At 43.4% G+C, this 24,826-nt stretch overlaps 1 protein-coding gene across 5 annotated transcripts in view; it reads right to left on the bottom strand.

The window, feature by feature from the left end:
* Positions 1-8,502: 8,502 nt before the first annotated feature.
* The window catches only part of cyth1a (cytohesin 1a), a 37,372-nt gene continuing 21,048 nt past the window's right edge, over positions 8,503-24,826 (bottom strand). For all 5 annotated transcript variants that reach the window (XM_080488376.1, XM_080488374.1, XM_080488375.1 and 2 more), the window contains exons 2-13: positions 20,840-20,922; positions 19,048-19,112; positions 17,670-17,736; positions 17,469-17,587; positions 16,159-16,239; positions 15,885-15,997; positions 15,029-15,177; positions 14,839-14,950; positions 11,432-11,508; positions 11,286-11,354; positions 11,002-11,156; positions 8,503-9,942 (exon numbers count right to left, since the gene is read on the bottom strand). In XM_080488376.1, the coding sequence (XP_080344502.1) occupies positions 9,864-9,942; positions 11,002-11,156; positions 11,286-11,354; positions 11,432-11,508; positions 14,839-14,950; positions 15,029-15,177; positions 15,885-15,997; positions 16,159-16,239; positions 17,469-17,587; positions 17,670-17,736; positions 19,048-19,112; positions 20,840-20,922 (1,169 nt within the window). In that variant the 3' untranslated portion in view covers positions 8,503-9,863. The remainder of the gene's footprint in view (positions 9,943-11,001; positions 11,157-11,285; positions 11,355-11,431; positions 11,509-14,838; positions 14,951-15,028; positions 15,178-15,884; positions 15,998-16,158; positions 16,240-17,468; positions 17,588-17,669; positions 17,737-19,047; positions 19,113-20,839; positions 20,923-24,826) is intronic.

The following is a 24,826-nucleotide window of genomic DNA, read 5'->3' as shown; positions in this document are numbered from 1 at the left end:
TCCTTTTCAATGGGACCGGAGCCAGGTCGTCTGCTCTTCTCAGAATTTGTGCTCATTCACTGCTGGCACGTGGCCAGAAACTATTTTCTTTTCTCAGCCTTTATTTTCCTGGAATGAGACCATGAGAGGAATGTCCTAACTGTTGTGGCAAGTTTTACTTGAACTGAGTACTTAGGTCGGTCAGTTACCAACACTGACAGTGAGCTGGGAGCTTCAGGTGGGTCGGGGGTTTTTTTGTTTAGTTTTTTTTCAGGCTAACATATTACTGATGTCAGTTCTAAATTATGTGACGTTCTCACTCACCGTTGTATCTTAAAAAATAATAATAGAACTTTCCAAAGTAATATGAACAAGGAGCTTACAGCTACACATACACTATGTTCTTTTTATACATTAAAAACCTTGCAAAATGTGATAATTCACTATTAAAAATAGTGTCGTTCTTGTTAAGCACGACTGAAGCTTTTTCTGAAGTGTGATAACTGCAATGAAAACAATATAACAGAAAGGACATGTCCTAACTAATATTAATGTTAAAAATGGAAAATAACTACTTCACATATAGATCATCATTTGCAAATAGTAAAATATTGAACCCAGACCACAATAAAAGAGAAAAAGCACATTTCCACCTCACGGTCCCCACCAGCCTTCATTTCCTCTTTTCCGGGTGATTTTATTCATGGTACCCCCTCATCGGAAAAAAATTGTTTTGAATGCCCCCGAGTGACCCGAGTTCTCTTCTCCACATTAAACACCCGTAGAAATGGATCCGGTCTGGGAACGTGTGATTGAGCAAGTGTGACCGCACAGGCCCACCGTTAAGGCAGCTCTTTAAAAAGACATGCAAATGTGACAAATGGCATAAGGCCAGTCATCCAGCGTGTCCTTATTTTCCACAGTACGTCACAGTGCTCTAGATGTGGCTGTGAAGCACATGGCACCTCCACATTTACTGGAAACCTAAAGTTGAAACGATTAAAGCGTCTCTCTCAGATCATCCACAGGAGGGATGTGGACTTGTTCTTCACCTCCGTGCTTTGATGGAAGCAAAAGCACAGAGAAAACATTCATAAGTTGGTGTTTTTTTTTTTTTAAATTGTGCTCCAGCTGCACATTGCCAGCTACTGCTTTTAAGTTGAATTCTGGACTTCCTTTTTTTTTTTTTTTTTTCAATTCTTCAAAACCATCTTGTGCTTCTTGTGTGAGGTTTTTTATTTTGTGTGTAACTGTAACTGCGTCCCATGAAGCCCTCGCCACACACTTTGACGGCTTCTGTTTTTACACTGGATGGGTCATTTTAAAGTGGAGGTACAACAGCAAACTGCAGTCTGCAACGCTTTGATCTCTGCACATGAGGTCATGCCACCATGAGTGTGTGAGCGGAGCCTGCAGAGTGCACGGGCCGGCGGCCAGATCACGATGAGCCGCCTCGAACATCCAGATTACATCAGGACAGATAATATGATTGATCTGACGCTTCCCGCCTATCTCGGTTTGCCTGCCGCCGCCGCCGTCCGTTTATCAGCATCATATGCTTGGAGACAAAAGGAGCCAGTGACATAATCGGGATCCTCAAAATGGAGTTTGATTCCCACAAATCCCAGAAATAGCCGGCTGATGTCACTGGGCGGATGGTAATAAATCTGTCTGCGCTCTAAAAGCAGGTTAGCTTCAATACGGCGTGAAGTGAGAACACCTCTCTTTGCAGTACGCGTACAAAAAATCAGGGGGTCGCGCTGTCAACGTTGTGCGTCCAACACATGACTAGTTTGTCTGCCTCGGTGCGTCAACACGTGTGAAAACAAGCACTCACGCTTCCTCTGCAAACACAATAGTAATCCGACCCTGAGCTATGCTGGTAAGCCAGACATTTCCGGGTACATTTGTGTGTGCGTAGAATGTTTTGCACACAGGTTTTGTGCGTGCTGTTGCGGGTAAGATTGCTGATAGTCGCGCTTTGATACGTGTCCAGCGGGGACATCAAGGTGGTTCGTCTGAGAGACAAAGCCAGTAAACCTCCAGAGTTCCCACATCCATCACATCCCCACTTTCCACTCACTGATAAAACGTCTTGTTTCCCTCATCTCTGAAGGTGCTCAAAGGGTTCTGACTCACTCACTCACACATGTTTGGGGATTCTACCCAGAATGCATCAGTCGCCCAGAAGGGAAAAAAAACGCTTTGATCTTCTCTGTTCCCCTGGACAGTAAGTGCATCCATATGAGTGTGTGACGAGGCCTCCGGTGACCTTGCATTAAAAGTCTTCATGTCAGACACAATGAAGTCATACAATAGGTCATACAAGCGCCTGGTGACGTTGAATGGAGCCTGTTGTTCTCAGTGCAGGTGCCTTCCTGTTATTAAAGTTAAGCCACTCTTTCATCTTCCCGGTCATCGTCGGAGAGTTTTTATTGTTTAGAATAAAATTGCAGCTGCGTTATCAACCCGTATCAATGCATTTCTTGTGTTTTCTCCGCTCCTCGGCCTTTGTTTCATGCAGTGATCCTCTCTGCCCGCCCCGCATCACAGAAATGCAACTCCTACACTTCGAGGCTTTGGGGTTTGTGGCCTTTAAAAAAAAATAAAAATACAACAGCTAACAGAGGCAGAACAGAGGGAGGGTTTGTTCTACCTACGTTTTCCAGATCAGATGTTACAGAGGAGCTGAATGAGAGGGTTTTTTTGTGTTTGTTTTTGTACTCTGATTGGCTTTCACTCTGAAAAATTGCAGGGTTTTTTATCGTTTACCAGAGTAATAAGGAAATAAGAGTGAGCTCATCCTGGATCAGCAGAAAGCTCCACACTGATTTTCCCCGTCTCTTTCGGCGAGCTATATCCTTTTGTCCACTTCTCGCTGGGCACTCCCTGTAGACAGGAAATTCTTCTGGACTTGTGTCAAACCAAGGCCTCCTTTTCCCTCTTTTTCCTGTTCTTGACTGAAAATCTTGGAAGGAAGGTACAGTGTGTCCCAACCCTCGGCGTGCATGTAAACAAACAGCCGGCCTGTTCCAGAAATCGCTCCGGTTTATCTGGAAGATCTCCCCGGAGATTTCAGCGAAGCTACTCGCTTGTAATCATTAAGCCTGTCAAGAGAGCCGCAGTCACCATGAGACGTGAAACAACTCGCTTCATTAAGACGTTACATTTTCCCCCAAAAAATAAAAAATGCTGAAATCCCACAAGAAAAATGTGCTTCTTTTCACACCACATTAGAAAAAAAAAGAAAGAAAGATTTCCCAGAATGTGAACCTCCCACAGTTACACGAATGCACAGAAAAAGCCCACATTCCCATTTTCCCACTGGAACAAACAACCCTGTGTGCTGTTCACACAGTCACTCCGAAATCCTTGTCAGCAGGTTCAGTACTAAAAAAAAAAAAAAAATGCATACAAGAAAGAAAACGTTGAGTCTTATTTCCTGTAAATCAAATCAATGTGGCACCCAGACAGTGTCTCGCTCTGAACTCAATTCCACTCGCTTAAAATTCAATTCCTTCAACTGATAACGTTCAGGAACAAATACTTAGACTTTGTTTTGATGGTGGCTGCATCCTTTTTCCAGTTTTAATCTGGCAGTGCCAGTAAACCTGATACTGGCAGCTGAACAACACGTGGCCTCTTTTATTCGAGTCGAGTGCCCGTACGTGTTTGGATTCGACTCACAAATCCACCCGTGCAGCTGTTTCGGCGGGAGTGACAGTAAGAAACGATAGACGAGCGGATTGCTGCTGGTTCGCATTTATTTCATTGACTCGCTTAAATTGGGTCACCGTGTCACTCATCACAGAAGTCTCACATTTTACACGGAAACACCGGCCTGCATTCAAGAGAATGTAGAATGTAGAATGTAGAATGTAGCATGTAGCATGTAGCATGTATGTAGATAGATAGATAGATAATATGCAAATCTTTTCTGAAGATATTTGCGCTTGTTCTTACCTGTCTGAGCACATTGAGCGCTGAACTGAAATATGTAATTAAATGTGATAAATGTGATAATGTGATACCCAAAATGTCCATTTTACAGTTTTGCACAATAAAAAGATAAAATAAACATATTCACGATAATAAATCTGCCGAATCGCAAAGTCATCCCTCCAGGTAAACTCCCTGCAATAACATCAGGCCATATCTTGCTATTCTTAACTTCCACGGTCATAAAAATGATCATCTACAACTGGCTGGCGCACAGCTGGCACTACTGTAAAGATAGCGCTTGTACGCTTTGGTGTGTAAGTCAGACACGGAGTGAGCTATGGGGACTGAGATAGTAGAAAGTGGAGGGGAAGGGGAGGGCGAAGCTTTGTTGTGGCACTCTTTTAACTCCCTTTCTCTGAAATCCTGCCCCGGGGATAAGTGTTATGTCTCTTAGAAAACAGGAGATTCCTGAAGTGATCCAAGCAGGATTTCTTCTTCCAGGAACACGCTGGTGCATCTGTCAGCACATGAGTTGCATGTTCACCTAAAATAATTCAAGATGCAAAAAGTGAGAACCTTGGTTTTTTTTATTTCTGGGGGGGGGGGGGGGGGGGGGGGGGGGGGGTTATGAACGGTTGAGGAAATTTATCAAAATATATGAAGTTGGATTATTCAATCTTAGAGTGAGATTAAATTCTATTTTAAGAGTGAACACCTTTAAATAGCATTTATATATGAAAACATGAAACTCCCCACATATAGAACCCATTATAGCATAAAGAATTGTATGAATTAAATAATTCCTACTGAATTTCGGTAAAATATCAACAACCCGCGACTTTTCTTGGAAATAATTAACCTAAGTGAAAAAATAAAAGCATGGGGCAAAACGTCAACAGCGCACATCTCACTAGTTTGCTAAATAATACAATTATGAATGATTGACATTGGTTTAAAGTCTTTCATTTGAAAGCGCCACAAGAAATGTAAAACGTAGTACTAATAAAGTACCGAGTGAGGTCGCCTTGACAGCTTTGTGTTTTGTTTGAGAGCAACGCTTAACATGATTGACAGCTTTTAGTGCTAAAATACTTGCCTTCAAGTGCACGGAACTGATGAAAACTGTAAATAAAAACATTAAATAAAATAAAAGCAGCTGCTTTGTTTGAGAACGTTTGCAAACAGGCCGTGTTGCATTTTGCGTTGCGTGACAGTGTCTTCGCATGTGTAACATTCTTCGCCTGCATGAAAAGGCCATCCTCATGCCTGCTGAGGTCAGGCCGGGGCGCCGTGGGGTGCACCCTTCTCCCCGTCGCGGTGGGCCGAGAGGCTACAGGCAGGGGGGGTGGGGGGGGTGGGGAGGGGGGGGACTGCGGCGCTTCTGGGAAACAGTCTGGGCCTAATTGGAGCCTGACTGGTCTCACATGTCTCCACTTACTGGAGGAGACGGAGGATCCCGCTGCACAAGCCGAAGAGAGCTTGTACAACCCCCACCCCCCACCCCACCACCAGTGTTAACCACAGAGTGAATCAACTGACTGACATGACAGCACAACTGAGTGCAGGCAGGTTAAGCGGCACTCTTACCTACAGTGTTTTTTTTCTTTTTCTTTTGTAAGAATATGCTAATCCACCAAAGAACAGTTTGTTCCAAGCATCACCTTTCAGTGTGTGTGTGTGTGTGTGTGTGTGTGTGTGTGTGTGTGTGTGTGTGTGTGTGTGTGTGTGTGTGTGTGTGACGTGATCCCTCCTCCAATTGTTCAGCTCTGCACTCATTCTGGGTCAGGAATGGTGAAACATCTATTCCTACAACACAGGATGTCATATCCTCTTTCTCACACACATGAACCTAAATTTAAAAAAAAAAAAAAAAAAAAAAAACTAAAGAAATGTGTTCAAGTGTGCCGTTTAAAAGAAAAAAAAAAAAAAAAGTTTCATCTTTCTACTCACTTGTGCTGCAGCGGTGCAAAGTGAAAAACAGCAGAGGATCAAAAACAAAGACTCTGCTACCACTTCTCAACCGCCACACGTTTGCTTTTTTTTTTTTCTTCTCCTTCTTCTTCTTCTTCTTCTGACTGTGGCAACATGCCTCTCATTTCCCATCAGTCACGTTCTCAACCTTGGCCCTCGCTCTGTAATTCTCGAAAAAACGACACCATCATCCTGTTTTACAGCAGAAATGCAAATATCCTGGTTTGAATGCAGTGATGAGAACATGATTACGGGCAATTTCCCATCCGTCCTTTTTTTTTGTTGGTTTTTGTGCAATACACGCTGCATTGATTTTCTAAGCGTATACAAATATGCAAATTGAGAATCTTGTTTTTGCTATCATGAGCTTTTAGTGCACATCTGGAACAAATTGGTTCATAATGTGTATTCATGTTTTCATAAACCACTCCAGGCCATGGCCAAAGGAAATACCAGTCGAACAAGCGCTGCTTATATATCCTTGCTATTCAGAATGGTGTTAACACACACAGAGAAAGAATGTTTCACGTATATAAAGAGAATCACAATTCTCCTCGGTGATTTTAACTGCTTGGTGCTCGGTTGTAGTTCGAATAAAACAAAGTATTCTGAACAATTAAACACTGATTAATCTAATATTTAACATCACTTTCCATCGCCTGCTTGACATGAACCAAAAACCTGCTCGACGATGATTTCTACTGACCACAAGCATGGATTTTCTGTGAATGATCTGCTTCACTGTCTTTGCAGCTGCAGTTATTGTGTCTCTGCTTTGTAAATGTCTCGTTTGTCAGCAAGTACGAACGTCGCTTTTCTTCATAATCAATAAAAAAAACTCATAACATCTGAGGAATGGTTAGGAGTGTACATTAACAGAAATCAAAGGGTCCATGAGGATGTTCTATGACTTCATGCTTCCTCTCTCGCTCTCTCTCGCACACGCACGCGCACGCGCACGCACACACACACACACACACACACACACACACACACACACACACACACACACACACACACACACACACACACACACACACACACACACACACACACACACACACACACACACACACACACACACACACACACACACACACACACACACACACACACACTGCCGTTTCCCGTGTGCCTGTTACATTGAGAAAGTCGTTGCTATTGATCCTTCTTCCAGGCATCATTTAATATGATACATATTCACTTGTAAATATTGACCTTTCCCTGCGGCCTCGACATTTGTGCCATAAATACTTTGAAAATGGGCTCGTGAAAAGATGTGAAATGCTATGAAGCTGTAAATAAAAGCTGGATTCAAACCAGAACTTGGAGGGTTTTGTTCTTTTTGTCACTGAGGGCGAAGGAAGCTGTACAAATGCACACTTTGGAAGTAGGGGTGTCGAACTCAAACATCTTATTGGGGAGCCAATTCTGCTTGAGAGTAGTTAAAAAAAACATTTAGTTTCTTAAAATGTGTCTTTTTTATCTAAAATACTGATACCATTTAATAACAAGCTTGTACACAGCTCTAGATCTTTTCCATTTGTGTTTTGAAGCCTTTTAATCAACTAAGAAATTAGTACTTTTATAGAAATATCCATGACAGAACAACATTTTAATATATCCCAATTAAATATTTAATAAAATACAAACCAAAAATGCATTACTTAATATGAATTATATAAGAATTAAGGGAGCGTTTGATACGAACACAACAAATGCATGATTTTATTCCACGGCTGCCCTCAAGCTGAAGGAACATTTAGTATTCATGAACATGCGGCGAGTTGGCCAGTTTCAACCGCTGATATAATTCATGATTGATTTGGAGAAAGCACAATCAGAGTAGTGAAAATAGAGGTTAAATTTATTGCATGCCGCGGTACTCACACGAACAAATACTGCCATCTGCTGGAGTAAATGTAAAACTGCATCCAGTCCCGACTGGGTGATGGCTGGATACACACACACAAAACACACACACACACAAAACACACACACACACAGCTAATCTACAATTTAAAGTCACCAATTAACCTCAAATGCATGGGCTTTCTTTTTGCATGTGCTAATCACTATACAATTCATAAAAAACGGATCAAAACAGGCCGATGTGACACATTTGTCTTTATTTCAGCTTGATTAAATGGCATTGATAAAAACCTGAAATCAAACATAGCAAAATACAAAAAAGAAACTAATGAGAAACAAAATGAGGACAAAATTCCCACTATACATTTATATATGTACAACTCTGATAAATAAACCAATACTGTCTAGATTCATGATTGTTTTGCATTCTGTCCTCTAAGAGCGGTGTGCTGGAAGGGGGACAAGAGAAGGGGAAACTGGGAGCAAAGGTTAAGGACGGCAGGGGGAGACGACACACGATAAAGATAAACTCGTCGGTGTGCGGGTCAGTCCGCGCTGGCTAAAAAAATGTACCTCAAGCGCAGGTTTTTTGACTTGTGATGCGTCACTGCTGCAGCGCGACCGATCCGCCTCCCCGGGGCCAAGGTCTTTTGGTTCACTGAGTTACATTCCCGGCACATAAAAAGTAGTTCTGTACTGTATCACAAGGGATCCTGAGACAGAGACGAGACATTTCCTCTCCGGGCATTAGTACAACCATCCACATTTTAATTGTGCTCTTTTAAAAGCCTTTACAACAATTTGTCATAAATTATGTCCTATACATAAACAGTATGACACATGCAGTATTGTACAGTGATCAGTGAGGTTGGGTCGAAGGCTAAAATGATTTATGCTTAAATAGGTAAACTCTCTACAAAGAACAAGTGCATGAAAGAAATGAGCAAAAAAAAATATCTATGCTTTAGTGAGGAAAAGAAGAAAAAAAAAAACTCTATATTATTGTCGCTAACCAGCAGCATTTCTCATCAAATTCGATCTAGAGCGGCGCCAGGCACTGTGCAGCAGGAAAGAAACTCTCGGAACGTTTGCATTACATATGTGTGACACACAGAGGAGGGGTGGTCTTGTGTTCCGAGACGAGGTGAGACAATTATGGGAAACTTGCAAACGGTGTACGGGCCGAGAAGCCTGCAGTGACAGAGACTACGAATCTTTAAAAACAGCCAATACCCAGAATGCATCTCTCGGGCCACCTGTCCAGACCTGCGGCTTCACGTCTACAAAAACAGTTCAGTCTGATTCTTTCTTTCCTTGTGAGCGGGATTCCAAGTCGTTGATTTCCCGTCGATACAACAATCTCCTGAGTGGCAACTTCTTTTTAAAAACACCTTTTTTTTTTTTTTGTTTCATTTCATTTTTTTTCTATAAAATGGCTAACAGTAGGCAGATCGTACTGCCGTTTCTGTGGTGAGACTTTTTTTTTTTTTTTTTTTTGTTTTTAAAGAGCAAACAAAGAAAACAAAGAAAACTTCAGAGGAATTGACAAAAGCTGTAAAAATAGACACAAATTAGCAAAACATTTCAAAGCCCGTCTGAAAAGTCCGTCTCTGCGTTTCGTTCAGACTGTGAGGAATATTTTGGTTGGGGTGCCACACGTGGTCAGACCTGCTGAGTTAAAACGATGTGTTCGATACGGGGGGGGGGGGCTGCATGAGTGTATGCATGTTGTATGTGGAGTGTGTGTTTTTTTTTTTTTTAAAGCATCTTCAAAAAGGGATTTTTCTGAGCCGCACAGCGAGACGCCCCTCGGACTGAGCGAACATACAAAGCTGAGAGAGAAACGGAGACATTCAGACGGGAGGTTCAGCAGGAGGCTTTGGCCTCCACGCTTATCTAAAAATCCCAGCATGCTTCCTGTTTTTCCGGCTCGTGGGGATCCAAAGTCAGACTGGGCATGTATCCTGGAGAACTCCCGTAGGACGGGGGGGTCCCGAGACCCTCCCCCGCAGGCTCTGCGCCGACCCGGTAAGGGTGAGCAGACCCCCGGACCCCCCCCCCGGCTCTATCAAGTGCAATGTGAGGACAGCTGAACAGCTCTAGTGTCTCTTCATGGACGACACCTTCTTCTTCCGGGCTGCCAGCATCTCGTAGAAGGGGTCTCTGCTGATGGCGGCCCTACGGGCAAACACACGCACCAGACAATGTCAGTAAAAGCTTCACGGGTCACAACCGACGGACTGAGAAGGACGGTCGCATTCGACTCACTGCAGCTGCAAGTTAATCCAGTTTGTATTGTGAAAACAAATCAAACAATGAATGGAATAGATGATCCTGAAAGAGCTACAGTATGTCATCTCATAACTTTATGCTTCCTTTCAAACTCCATCAATGCAGTGATTGTTGCCTTTATTTTTGATTAATAAATCTACATGTCTATAAAAAACAAAACAATTCAGATAAAACATACCGTCTATATTGAATCCTGTCCTCATTGTGTATGTTGATATTAGGTATATATATATATAACTTACATTATTTCCACATCCACATCATAAACATGTGGTTCAGGGGTGTCAAACTGGAAATAGCTCAGGGGCCTCACGTGGCCCAGTTTCATGGAAAATGGGGTAAAAAAAAAAACTGTCTTAATAACCTACATTTACATTAGCTTCAGCACAAAGTAGTACCATGTGGAAAATATTCACGATACAGTGATAGCAAGAGCATAAAATAAAGAAGATGACATTTATGTCCACTCTTCTATGTACCACAGAGTTCCTCTCGTGGCTTCTCAAAACGGCAATAATTCTGCAGAGATCAGCTTCGTTAACAAAAAGGTCAAAACTTTAAATTTGCATTATTCTGGTCATTTCTGCCAACCGTTGTCGAGTCGTACATCTCAATGTTATTCTGTCAGAAGTCGTATAGAAACATTAGAAAGCGGTCTATATTTACCATTAAGGCTTTTCCAGTACATACCAAATAAATATCACTCAATCAACATGCAAACACAAAAGCTTTACGTAAAAGGGGCCGATGTTCATTATCGGAGTGCGTTGCTGTCTATTTGTCAATAACCTCATCAGGTTTTCAGGTTGCACATTGTCAACAGCTCCAAACTACTGTAGTAGTTTTTTTTCTCTGTACTCTGTAGAGTACAGAATCAATGATTGCAGTGAGTCACGAGCAGGTGTAAATACATATACACATTGCGAGAAGGTTAAAATCCTTTACTTGATGCTGTTCATCCATTCCTCTTTTTCCTCGGCAGTCGGGGCAGAGATACGGTAGAAGGTGTGGTTGCCTTCCACAACACGGCCATCAGCTTCAGTCTTGCAGGCTTTGATCACCTGGTCTTTGTTGTCGGGGATGAAGAGCTCAAAGCAGTTCTACAGATGTGACCGAGGCAGAGGTTAGAAGTTACACATGGTATAACGTGACACAAAGAAATGCTATGAATCCATTTCTGATACATGTCTGCAGTTCCACAGTTAACCAGTGGAGGGAGCTGTACTTACAGGTTTCTTATCCTCCACCTCCTTGATGCTGAGATTCTCCAGTGGGATGATTCCTCTCGGCTCTTTGTCCTGCGCGGATTCAAAGTGTGTGAGTGACGGAGTCCACCGGGGTAAAAGCTGCGACGGTGGAACTGATGTGTACTCACCGTGGTGTACTCGAAGTAGTACAGGCAGTTATCTGTGAGGATGAACCACCTCCTTTTCCAGGTCTTAACTCTTCCCCCTGTGGAGCAACCGGGCCAGAATCAGAGCGGCTCAACGCGAGGTGGAGACGAGGGGAGAGAAACGAGCACCAAAGCACCAAATCGAGCAGCAGACAGGCAGACGGATGTATGGGCAGACAGACAAGATGACGGCTCCACTTTTACCCTCGGCGTCCTGCCATTCACTCTGAAACCCCCAAACACCATGTGTTCCCCTTCATCACTACTTTTATTTACTTAACTTTTTCCTTAAATGCACTACTTTAAGATATAAAGGTCTTTTAATATATCATTTTTATCAAATGATATCTCATTAGTAGCTGCTTTGTTACACCCGGACGCCACATAGGGTTGACGTCAGGATGGTATCTACAATGAAACAGCTCTTTCTTACTCCTTGCTCTTTTGCTCTGCTTGCTGACTCAGCAGGATACATCCAGAATCAATACACAGTATTCACATCTATGAGCTTTGCCCTCAATGAACCTAATGAGCCAACTAAATCAAGAGGCCAGGAGACGGCTCTGTCTGTGGAAAGCACTCAAATTAGTATACGAGTGTGGTTTCTTCTCCTCTCTTGGTTAACTCTGTGCTTACTGATCTGCAGCTGACCTCTTGGCCCTTCCGTCACCCAGAGTTCCTGAGAGGAGAAACCTGATCACAGGAGCAGATGGCAGTCTCACTCTGGGAGTATGGCATGCCAAACAAAGTGAGGGGGACAGGGACCCCGAGGCCTGGAGCAACGCTCCGCTTCTCTACAGGCATCTCAGGCTTGAATTTCCTGTTTGCACTCAGTTAAAGTCATGTCTTTAATCTATGGAGGCATTAGGCGGAGGGGGTCTTTCTAAACATGACATACGGGACTAAAACCTTGTCTAGACTCGGCAATCCCACCACCGATGTTAGTAACAAACTGCATTGTGAAACCCCTTTCACCAACAGGCGAGGCTTTGAGCACGTTTCTACAGACATGAAGAGCACACTGGTGTCATCATATAACAGCAGCAGTGCCGTATATGATATCCCATCATATCACAGATAGGTCAAACACTTCGGTCTATGCTTTTAGTATCTACAGACGCCACAGACACGCTCCAACTGACGAGGGCTCCTCGCCACATAATCCAATCATCGGCACGTTTGCAACAGAAACAAACAAAAGAACAAGCAGACCAACAGATAGAACACAGACGCGATGGCAGAATCACACAGCTGAAGGCCTGAGAGTTGATTGGGTTGCTTTGAGGTTGGGATTGCTTTAGATTGCCAGTTCAGTTCCTGTCACTCAGAGAGAGAGAGAGAAAAAAAAGAAAAAAAAAAAGAGGAATGACCTCTTCCCCTGCTAGAATGTCTGGGAGGAGGCAGGACGTCCGTCCCAGCAGACTGTCGCAGGGCTGTGTGGACGGTGCCAGACCGGAGTGGAGCTGAGTGGAGGGAGTCACTCATGCAAGATGGGACTGTGGGAGGCTGGGCATGTAGAGCTCAGGATTCCGCTTACCTTGGTGCTAAATATAGTCTCTACTTTTAGAATTCTTTGGGTAACAATTTGCAAATACTTTTGCAGTTTACTTAAATCCTATTAGGTAAACTTCTTATGATTGTGCATTTTTCCTGAAACAAGCTGCCGAGCGCGCACTCGTAATAGACACCGAATGAGCTTTGAATCCCTTCCAGTAGACTCTGCTGCCCATGCGTCTCTCACAGTTTGATCCAGTCCGGCCCGGCACTGCAGCACCACAACAGACACCCTGAAGTTTCATTTGCTGCATGGAGTCAAGAGAGCAGAGCCACACTGATGAAAAGGTGCAGTATTCTCTTTCCATGCAACCAGAGCGCAAACGACAACCGGCCAATTTGGTTCATCATCAATTTTAAAAAGTCAAAGCGGAGGTCCTTTGTAGTGCTCGCCGTATGGAAACAAAGGATAATGCAGCTTCCAAAATGGCAGGAGATCAAAGAGAGCGACTGCCACAGCATACAGAGAATAAAGGGTCAAATTGCTCGGTAGGATGGCCACAAAGCGTCGGCACCCTGAGTCGAGCTCACCGGGGGTGGCAAACGCACCCAGCGACCGCAAAATGGAGATTAAAGAGAGTGGACAAACCACCAACTCAATGAGAGAGAACAAACAAACGTCTGAGGCTCAAATGAGTCAATGGAGAGACACAAACAAACAAACAAACAAACAAAAAAATCTACAGACAAAAGTAAACACCCTGTATGAACGTAGAAATAAAAAAAAAAAATGAGAGAGAGAACGAAAGCATGGCAGACCACCGAAAGCACCTGAGAGCTGAGAGATGGACTAGCATTGGGGAAGAACAGGTGTACATACCTCCTGAGGAAAGACAACAGCCAAAATCATGGGTACAAACAAACAAACAAGGAGGAAAAGAAAACAACAAAAAAAATCAAATTAAATGATAAGGATTTATAGCACCACAGTCCTTTTAAATTTGGTTCCAGTGAGGCTTTGATGTACTGCTTCACAGCTTTCATGGTCGACACGTTTTCATTATCGAATCGCTCCACAAGAGGGAGTCGCAGCTGGCGTGGAACCATGACGGCTGCAGCAAAGCACTACATGAGAAGCCACCATCAATTTCTGTTTTAGAAAAGTTGTCAACCTTCCACCCTGATTGTTTTTCTTCCTTCAAAAAATTTGCTGGTTAGGAGTCATTGGAAAAAAGGCAAAAATCTTCCCTTTCCCTGGTAAAGTCAGTTGTAAAGATTCACAGAGACTGGAGGATGTTTTTTTTCTTTTTTCTTTTTACATTCAGGCTTTGTAGTTTGTACTCATTGTGAATCTGTACAACACAGAGAGACCTCAGAGGAAAAAGAAGTTGAAGGTTCAGTGCATTCAGGGCTGTTTTTTTTCCTGCTTAAAACTCAAGACATTTCTAAAAAAAAAACAAAGAAAAAATACATGTATTTGTTTGTTTTTAGAAGTAAGTAAGGCATAACAAAAATAATCTGTCCGTCAATTTGACAATATCTGCGGCTAAAATAAACGTTTTCAAAAAAAATATATACATTTTTTTTTCTTCCCTTTATGGTATTGCTTACTTATAAATAATTAATTAATTAAACTCAATAATGCATAGGCTTTCACATGTGGTGGTCTGATCTCAAGTCCACATTTATAATACATTAAAGAGGCCCGGATGTCTTCACGTGTCCTGGGGTTGAGTGTGTGTGGACTTATTCACACATGCTCACAGGCACATACAGATTATCGATTCTGTGTCAGACACTGGCTGTCAGCTTTACACCGATACAGACTCTGCTATACAGGCCCGAGCAGTCCTAATGATGAAAGTGGCTGATTGACTGCTCACACGGTCACTCACCCAGTTTTAGCAGCCAGCCCTCTCTGTCCGGGTTGAAGAAGGTGTGTGTGAGGTCGTTGCCGTCGTCCTCGGGAATTTTGAAGGGTTCGTTCTTGATGCTGTCGTACAGATTCTACGGTAACGGCAGTCAGCGGTGAATACATAAGCCACAAGGCTGCAGAGGATGAATGGTGGGGAACAAAGGGCTCACCCTGAGCAGGTCTTCAGGTAAGTCTCCTCCATCATTTATGCCTCTGTTCATGGAGATGAATCGCTCCACCGAAGGCTTGTCCTTCACATTTGGATTGTGGAGGCTGGTGTTGAGCATGATGATGGCAAACGATAGGATGTAACAGGTGTCTGTCACAGAGAAAGGAATGAGATTTAGAGAAAGGTTGTCCTTTAGAAATGAAAACGGAGTCACAGCACTGTGAGGAGTGCTCAGACAGCAACATACAGAGGAAGCTCCCTTAGCAAAGTGAGAGGGCAGGAGTGAACTTGTGTGCGTGTCTGAGCCGGTAAATGTCTTTGTGAGTTTCTCAATGTGCTCCCTAATGTGTGTTGAAAATCTAGAAAGATCACACGGCCTGCACCGGGCTGATGCTGCAGCACTTTATAAACCCTGTTAGGCTGTTGAGGAGTTCCATGTATTATTCATCCATCTGCATCCATGTTAGAGGCCGTCGTCTGTCTGACTTTTGGGAAATAATGCTCCGAGCAGACGCTTTTCCATGACATGGTTCACCTCTGCAGACTTTGTGTCTGCTAAATAAAGCTCTTTAGATAAGAGATCTATCAACAGGCCATTAGATCCGAGAGCACTATGGAAAATTATTTGTCTGTATATCCAATATAGCCTCCAGAGTTAGTTGTTTTCATTCTGAATGCACTCCTGAATAGTAATTTTATCAATCAACAGAGCAGTTAAAGTATTATCTAGAATTTGATTTAAAAAAAACAAAAAAAAAAACAGAATTAAGTTAATTTGATCAAATTCTGATATGACAAAGTATATTTGCTGCCATTTGACTACACATAAAGTGCCCTGTGTGACACAATTGTAATACCTGTGGACTGGAAAACACCAGGGTTGCATTGGCAGTAACGCTGAGCGAAGGCCTCCATCATGCGGTCGATCTTCTGGGCTTCTCCCGGCAGCCGAAAACTCCACAGGAACTGTCTGTAAAAGGGAAACACCTCTGTAGTTGGCAACATATTCACTTCCACAGTGAAATCTCTGGTGCCGATAACTGAAACCAGCCACTGTGTGAACGGCAGCACAAGGAAAATGGTCAAATCACAGTTGATTTGAAAAACAAAGGATATTGAACATGGTCTTACCTGAGGGCCTGAACCAAGTTGAGGTCTGTAAACTCATGAAGCTCCACGAAAGCATGGAGGACTTGGATATTGAAGTCATCTCTAAAAAAAAAAGAAAGAAAAAAGAAAAAGAAAAGGTCTCTCATCAGTACGAATGTGAAATGAGATATTCTGGATCAGGAAAATAAATCAGATACAATCAGAGTGCAATTAGCTGGGAGTGGTGGGAGATATTCACCCTCTGGTTTACCCATTTCCTCTTCCCAACTGTTATTCTACTAGATTTTCTAATGCATTTCCCCATCATTGTGCTTGAAGATAGTCCACCAGCACATCGGACAGAAAACTCATTTAAGTTCTCTAAAATCAAAGAGACTCACCCAATATCAGGTATGAACTTACTGAAAAACACTGAAAACTTATATGTCTTTATGTTAACCCTAAAAACCACTGGACCCGTCACTCACATGGTTTTGTACTCAAAGTCATACTATATTAGTAAGTTGTAATGTTTTCTTATCAAAACCTCTCGCTACCTAGAACCGGGAAGGTTTATGATGTGGCTGGCGTGGGCCAGTGTGGACAGAGATAAATCAAATACTTCCATCAACCCCGCAAGAGGAGAACCCCCCCACCTCCTATTTATCATCTATATCATGACATCATCTTCAACCTTTCTGCCCTTCAGGGTAACTGATCTGTCCTGAGGGACTATAGGGAGCCTCTTTGGAGATTAGTCACCATCATTTCAAGCGGACAAATGACCAATCATATCTCACAGCTCCTATACAACGACCGCTCCTCGTCGCTGAACTTCACGGCGGAGCCCCGCACTCAAACAGAAAGCATCCATCGGAGCAGCGCGCACTCCATTCCCCGACCAGACCATCAGACCATCAGACCACACCCTGACAGCAACAGCGTGTGCTCGACGGTCCCCGAGCTGTGCACACGACTCGTCACATCACTATTTCCTGTATTATGTGTTCACGCTCACATAGGGCCATCCCAGCTCTCCAGCGTAATCTTCAATTGCATTCCTGCGTTGTGAGGCTCTTGATCACGTTACTCATGAACGAGTAAGATAATGCAAGACAGATGGCTGTGATCGAGTAGCGGACATTGTCTTGAGAGGAACCTAAATGTGGAACCAATAAAAGTGTGTTTGGGAAAGGATGGGTGTGGGCCTGACCGAGAGGAAAGGGAGCAAGAAGGAAAATATGCACTCTCCATTTGATGCACTTATCAAACCACATGGCGGGGTGCTGGTAATCGGAGTCACAGAATATGAGGGAGAGGGTGAGACGGAGAACCAAATTGTTTATTCCAACCTCTCTCCGAGGTAATCGCCGATGGCCGTCTTGTTGAGCCCCTCGCCTTTGTAGAGGAACTGAGCAATGTCGTCGCTGGTATTCTTCAGCAAGTCATTCTCAATCAGGAAGGCGATGCCCTGAGGACCACAGCAGGTTACATATCACATGTGGGAACAACTGTACAGCACGTTTTGAGCCACAACAGCCACTGAGGCCTACCTTTTTGGGATCCATGTTAAACTTCTTACGGCCCATCGCCACCTGTTTATTCCTCTGCATATTTTTCCTGAGAAGACAAAAGGCACACTTTTATTATTTGTAGTCGTTAATGAAATGTGGTAAAAATAGAATATGGCCTTGGTGTGATAGCATGACTAAATTACAAGAGCATATCGATTGAAATAGGAAAACAGACAAATATTTATCCTTAGTTTATGACAGAAAAAGATCGAAGTTTCTTTTGAAAGTTGGCCAAATGATATTTACTCATTTATATGATATTGCAAAAAATAAGTCAAAGTCAAGTTTTTTGTATAATCTTCTCAAAATGTATTTAACAAAAGAAAACTACAGTCATGCCAGTCCACTGGGGTCTATGTGATGTATCGTAGGTCTGGAGGTATGGATACTGAAGCGAGCAAGCTGAGCAGTTAGCCCCTCATTCAATAAGGGAAAAAAAAAGTGGTTGAAAGACAAACAACTGAGGCTCGATCAGACGTACAAAGTGTCTGTCTTTTGAAAAATATCTAAGCTCAGAGAGAAAAGGTATGATTTGATCTGTGATTTTCTGACTGCTCCTTATTCATACAAATCACACGGTGTTATCACAAATTGAATTTCCACCGTCAAACTTTTTCAGCGGGGATCAAATCACTACGGCAAATGCATTCAGTGCCTTTTCATTTAGAGGGGCCGGCCAGCCTTCCTCCTCAGTGGAGATGACAAAGCATTGATCAGGCAAAAAGGATGTTAAAAAGGTTAGGCTGCATATGGGAATGTCTCATTTCTCAGGCCTCGAGTAATTCAGAGGTCAGAGTGTACTCCACATCGCCATGGTTACATCTTTATCCGCAGTTAATGTGACTCCTTGTTCCCGCTGCTGCACTCGCACCAGCAGCCTTAACTTTTCTTTTGACGCGACAATACAGAGGGACCATCTTATACAATTATGCACGACAGGAAAATCTGATCACAACAAGGTGCTATAAATCTTAATGGGTTTTACAGGCATGAAAAGTGTGCTTCAGAAATTTTCGGGAGCTGATGGGATCCCTATCCACTTGAGTAGACTAAACCCGAGCAGCACCTCTCCAGAGACCTTCCATTGTCTGCTTCTGCCCGTACACCCACTGCATTATTCAATGAGGCCTCCCATCATGGGGGTGTGCCTAATGAAACATTTAAACCGCCTTAAAAGCATAGCCAATTTGGGGAGGGCATTTGGTATGATGCGAGGCCCAACTTGGCCATCAAACATGAATAATTGACAGCTTCATTTGCTAAGTTAATAGAAGGAAAGCAACAAGGCAACTTAGGCAAAACAGCGGGGGGGAAACGTGTGGGCGGGGGTGGGAGAGTCTGGTACAGGGTTCTTTACCTCTCCTCCGTGGAACCCAGGTTCTCGATCTCAGTAGTCACATCTGCTATCTCATCCTTCAGCCGCTGCAGGGAGAACAAATACCACTTTTAAATATCGACATGACAACGACTTCACCCGCCAATCTTCCCGACGCCACAGAGGAGTGCGAAGGTGTAACCAACACAAACTACATGCAAAGTGTTGGTATTAAAAAAAATAAAAAATACAGAGAAACTTGTTTCAGCAGTGTTAATGGGAGAGTGACTTACCTTTGTGTGAAGGCCAAGCAGATTTTACTATTTCAATACACAAGTCAAGACTGGAAGTGAAAACAGGCATCACTCCACAATAACTCTGTTAACAGAGACTGGGTGATGTGGGGATTTTTTTTTGGGAAGGAAAGTACACAGGCAGAAGCAATCTAAATATAAATGGAATCCATTCAGGACCTCAATGCAAATGGAGTAAAAAGAAGTGGATTATATTTTGTGTGGCATTTTAGTGATTAATGGCCTAAGAGGCAGATTTAGTCGATCAAACCAGGTCCGCCGGTGCCAGATTGGCGCAGTAAGAGCATTGCAGATGGAAGAGGATGAAGAGAGTGACATCAGCATGATGAAAGTGTGGAATAATAGACTGAAGCATTAAAAAAAAAAAAAAGAGAGAGAAAGAGAGTCCAGTGTGTACACACACAATTTGAGCAGTGCTTCTCACGAGAGGCTTCAAGAAAAGTGTACGATTGTCAAGCCCCTTTATTCAGCTTCAGTGTATCATCTCACAAGCACAACACCAAGTCACTAAAAACCAAATCACAAAGGGACATCTGTGTTTTCAAGGCCTGCACAGTCACAACACATTCCTCAGATGCTTGCATCTGCAAACAAAGACTGTTCATATAGAAGAGAGGGTGGCGGTGGTGGAGGTGGAGATGGAGGGGGTGGGAGTCTGGAGGGTGAGAGGGGTCAGTGTGCAGGCCAGCGGGGAGGTGAAGAAGAGAGGACGGGGGCAGCACCAGCAGTGGCCATGGAAAGGTGAATGGGGGGGGGGGGGGGTTGCAATGGTGGCCCTGGCTCATAAAAGAGTGTGACAGCTCGCGCCCTTAGACTCAGGGAGTTAAATCATCCACTGGGAAATGTGGAGTTTACCTCTGCTCGTCACCCCTGTGAGCCATTTACTTATCATTGCTGGTTATTGAGTGACAGGGCTGAGCTGAGCAGGGACCCGGAGCCAACAGCACAAAAAAAAGAAATAAAAAAAAATATACAAAAAAAATCATCCTGGCTGGAATCAAATAAACCACTTTAGGGAAATCTAGCAGTGCTGATTTGAATCCTGGCTCCGTTTGGAAATCAGGAGGGATATTCTACTGGCTGCTTACACGCACGCAATTCTAAAAGCATTATCAGATTTTTAGCTTTATATACATGCTGCTCTTACTTTTCCATCCTATGTTGCATTTAATAATTAATCTAGATAGATGATAACATGGATGTTTAAGTAAAGCTCTCCGTCGACAGAAAACCTGCAAAATACTGACTCCTAAACAATAAATAAAAATGGTTCAGTCAGGAAGTGGCCTGACAGGAAATACCTAAAATTCCACTTGGGGTGAAATGTTCAAAGGACTCCTTGGAATTTGTACTGGACTGGAGGTAAATGTTTAATCAGAAAGCAGAGGAGCTGCAGCTGTTGAACCAGCAAGGGCAGACATTTGAAATAAAATACTAATATACCAGGGATTTTTGATCTCCTCTGCTTCGTGTTTATTTGAAAAATTCCTAATAGGCTACATATCACCTTCCAGCATTACCTGAATGTCCTCCAGCAGCTCTTGCTTGCGCCGGCGGATATTCTCCAGCTCCTGCTGCTCCTCTGGGGTGAGGTCGTCCGGCACTGAGGACGGATGAAAGAGGAGATGAAGGGTTAAGTCACCTTTACCCTTTATGCATACCTACACGTGAAGCATATCCCACAGGCAATCCCAGTGCACCAAAATAGCCCCATAATGTCTAATATTCCCTCAAATCAAGAGGTGACTGGATGGCCACAGACTTTACTTGTGGGACTAAATGGAAAAAGCTCAAAAGGCCCGAGCATCGGTGCCTGAGTAGCGCAAACGTGACAGGTCTCACAGAGCTGCCAGTCCTCCATCACTCACACAAAAGGTAGTTATAATTAGCTTTGTCTTTGCCAAGGACTGAGGAGTGAGCGATTTGTCCTGGATGATGGACAGTGTGCTTGTGTGTCTACGTGTGCAGACCCAACCTGCACTGAAAGCACAAAGTAGAGCCAGCAGGATCAGCACTCTAGTCATAACAGCAGGCGAAGCACAGTCTCGGTTTCATTTCCTTAATGAAGGCACTGGAAACATTTGCACTTTCATGTTTTCTCTACTCTCTTTTAGAAAGTCCCTGCTTGAAAACCAGCTGACTCTATGGTCATCCATAGCTAAAGCTTTTGTACACTCTGCCATCTGAAGTGTAAGACTGCAAAGTGATACTTGTTAAATACCTGCACGGAAGTCTTTGCGCAGCATCACAGTATTTGTGAGCTTTTTTATCCCAGTGGCCAAAAACAACCTTTGTCTTATAACTTTCATAAATGTCCACAGAAGCACAGTAGGTCAATGTTAAGGTTGACTCTCTGGATCCCTCCAAATTTGAGGATGATTGCTTTAAAGTAATAGAAGGTGACAAGGTGAAGACAGGCTTTTATAATATGAATTATGGCACTTTAGAGACTTCACATATCTAAAGTGATGTTATTTATTCAAGTAAATGAACATTTTCATAGTGACTACAACATTTAGTTAAAGTATAGAGGTAAAATCCTCACTTAAATCAATCTGTATTGAAGGGTCAATCAAACAATAGTTACAGTAGCTGAAAGCCAAACCTGGCACACTAAACTATCAGCCATCCAGACAGTATGTGCCAACATACATCCAAATGATAATAGACAATGACAGTAAGGAAAAAAACAGGTCTAACAGCACCAAAACAAAGCCACGTTGTCTTCCACCTTTGTTTTCAGACAGCTGGGGGAGCGGGGCAGTCCAGCCAGAGCTGACCTTTCACACATCATACCTTACAACCCACAGTATCCCCCGCAAACCAGCAGCATCCATACCGAGCGGCTAAAGTATCCATGGAAACGACAGCCTGCACAATCAGTTTTATTTCTGTAGGGGAGCCAACAGGACAGAGCTGAGCAAAGACAGACACCTCAATATCTTCCCACGACAGCATCATGTGGGTGTCTCAGAATCCAGATGTACGATGTACAAGAGGCGCCGACACGTCTTTGAATGAATGGACCTTTTGCTTTTATTGACCCTGCATTGACCCGGTGAGTTAATGTCAAGTTGAGTGAACCCAGAACTGGACCGTGTATTCAACAACACAAACAGGAGCGAAAGGGAGGACGAGCTGGAAGCAGGAAGTTCATCCCTCCTTCTGGAGACATGATGTCAGGCTGGGCCGCGGCACACAGCACGGGATGGTCCCAACACCAAACAACCACAGCGTTCCAGGTTTAGAAGACGACTAAAAAGAGAGGGACTGACAAGGGACTGCTTTTAGTCGTCTTCTAAACCTGGAACGCTGTGGACTGACAAGAGCGAGGACTATAATTTGACTCCAAAGAGAGGACAGAAGAAAAACTAAGCAAAGTGATCGTTTGAGGATGGAAACAAGAAGCTTGAATAAAATTAGTGCCACAGATTCGTGATGGCATCCAGGTCATTCAATTGAAGGGTAGTCTTTTCCACTCAAAGAGCTGTCCTACCACTCCCTATATATATATATATATATATATATATATATATATATATCAACTGACTTCATCCAGACCGAGCAGTTATTCAAAGACCTAACGGGGTACACCCTTTACTGCCCTCCCGGGCCCACAATAAATAAGACCACACAACAAGACCAGGGGAAACCCCCAAGCAATGCGGGTGCCAAAGGTGGGCAACGAGTGGGTGAGAGTTTCCCATTTCTCCTTCATCTGCCCAGCTTTTATTCAGCAAACGTCTGCGTATATCACCAATAATACATTTCAGAAATACAGAAAGCACACTAACTAAAAGGATAATGCTGTTTTTGTATAAGCACGAACGACAAACTTTGATTATAATCACTTAAGAAAATATGGTATTTTCTTTTCTGCATAGGTGAATCCCTCCTTGTCCATCTCGTCTAAGGTCCTACAGTAATGTGACTGAAGTGCCATCAGCAGACTGAAAAAGAAACGCAGTCCGCCCACTGACATTGCCTGGAACAAGTGTCATTCACGGGAATTATGCACATGCATGCATGGAGGCGTGCATTTGTGCAAACAGGTTTCAGTCACATGCATTTGCATATGCACACCCATGCATAACACCCACATGCCACTGCCCAGGATGGACAAGCACACTGCATCCCTCCAATGTGCCTGGCACCAAGTCATTACTCAACAACTTGCTTTTTCATTCTGCCTTTCGATGCGAACGCCATCTGACTGAAACTGTCCAGGCTTCTGTATTCAGACAGAAACAATTACAGAAGCTGCAAAACTGTCACTCACAATCACTCAGTTCACCATTTCCACCATTCAGAACACTTAATATACAAAAACACATTACATTTTAAAAAGATAATCCTTTTTACGAACCAAATTCAGTCCAAGTCTTTACTAAGGAGTTTCCTGAGACCAAAATAGAGCCAAGTAATATGAAACGATAGTAACAAAGTGACAGAAGGGATTTTTTGCTAAATCTGGGATTCTATAATCAGAGTTCTGCTATATCCAGCCCCTCATTACTGCCGACTGCTGTTTGATTTGAGGTTATGACTTGAAACCTTTAGAAATTTCCATTTCAGAGTGAGCCTGGTATCCAATCTTGACCCGGTGCAATCTACTACATTCAGTGTTCTACATACTCTCTTGTATCTGTAAAGTTGCGATGCACTGGGTCCTAAATCAGCAATGCCTGTGTCCTTTGCATTCGAAAGTGACTGCAGTATTCCTAGATGGGCGAAGCAGTTTTTAGTGAGGGCTGGGTCAGCAGAGCACGCTGGGGAAGTGACATCAAGGGAGATACCAATTATATCTCCCTCTCCCACAGCGGCAGAGCCAACTAATACACGTCCTGACTGCCGTCCTGGCAGAAGAGGCAGACGTCTCATTTCCACCCAGATCACTGAAGAACTCTCCTTGGAAAATAAGGAAATTAGAAATTTAAGTGCTCTCAGGTTCTCTAAGCCCCCTCCTCCTCCCTGCAGATGTGACCCAATTGAGGGAGTCACATCAGCACACAAGGAACAGGGGAAGAAAAAAAAAAAAAGACATTCACTAAATAATTGTCCTTATCCTGGCTGTCTGTTATACAGTGGGGGGAGGGGGACATCGGTGAGTAAATAACAGCACCTACAGCCTGCTGACTTTATAGATGTGTAAAGACGGGCACGTGTATACAATTTGATTTTGAAGAAGTCTACATAGTGACTGGTAATGACGTCACTATACAACGTCCATGACTTGTTCCAAAACACAAACCGGATCAACCGTTTTCTAAAACCCTCGTCCACCAGCTGAATTAGACCGGCAATCCTGCCTAAGCCTTGGCCCTTTTACATGTAGATAGTCCCCTTTGAACATGCTACATCCCACCTTCCAACACCCCTCCCACCCCCCCTGAGGTCCCTACAGGCTTCAATCAATCAACCTTTAGCCTGGACCAATAAAAGGCCTAACAGTAACAAGAAGCAGTCTACTTCATGATGAGGTTTAATGTATTCAACACACAACACAT

This window comes from Lipophrys pholis (genome assembly GCF_963383615.2).
Source record: "Lipophrys pholis genome assembly, chromosome: 19".
In the NCBI taxonomy this organism is placed as follows: Eukaryota; Metazoa; Chordata; class Actinopteri; order Blenniiformes; family Blenniidae; genus Lipophrys; species Lipophrys pholis.
The sequence above is the reverse complement of the archived record's forward strand: the minus strand, read 5'-3'. Positions and strand labels throughout refer to the sequence as shown.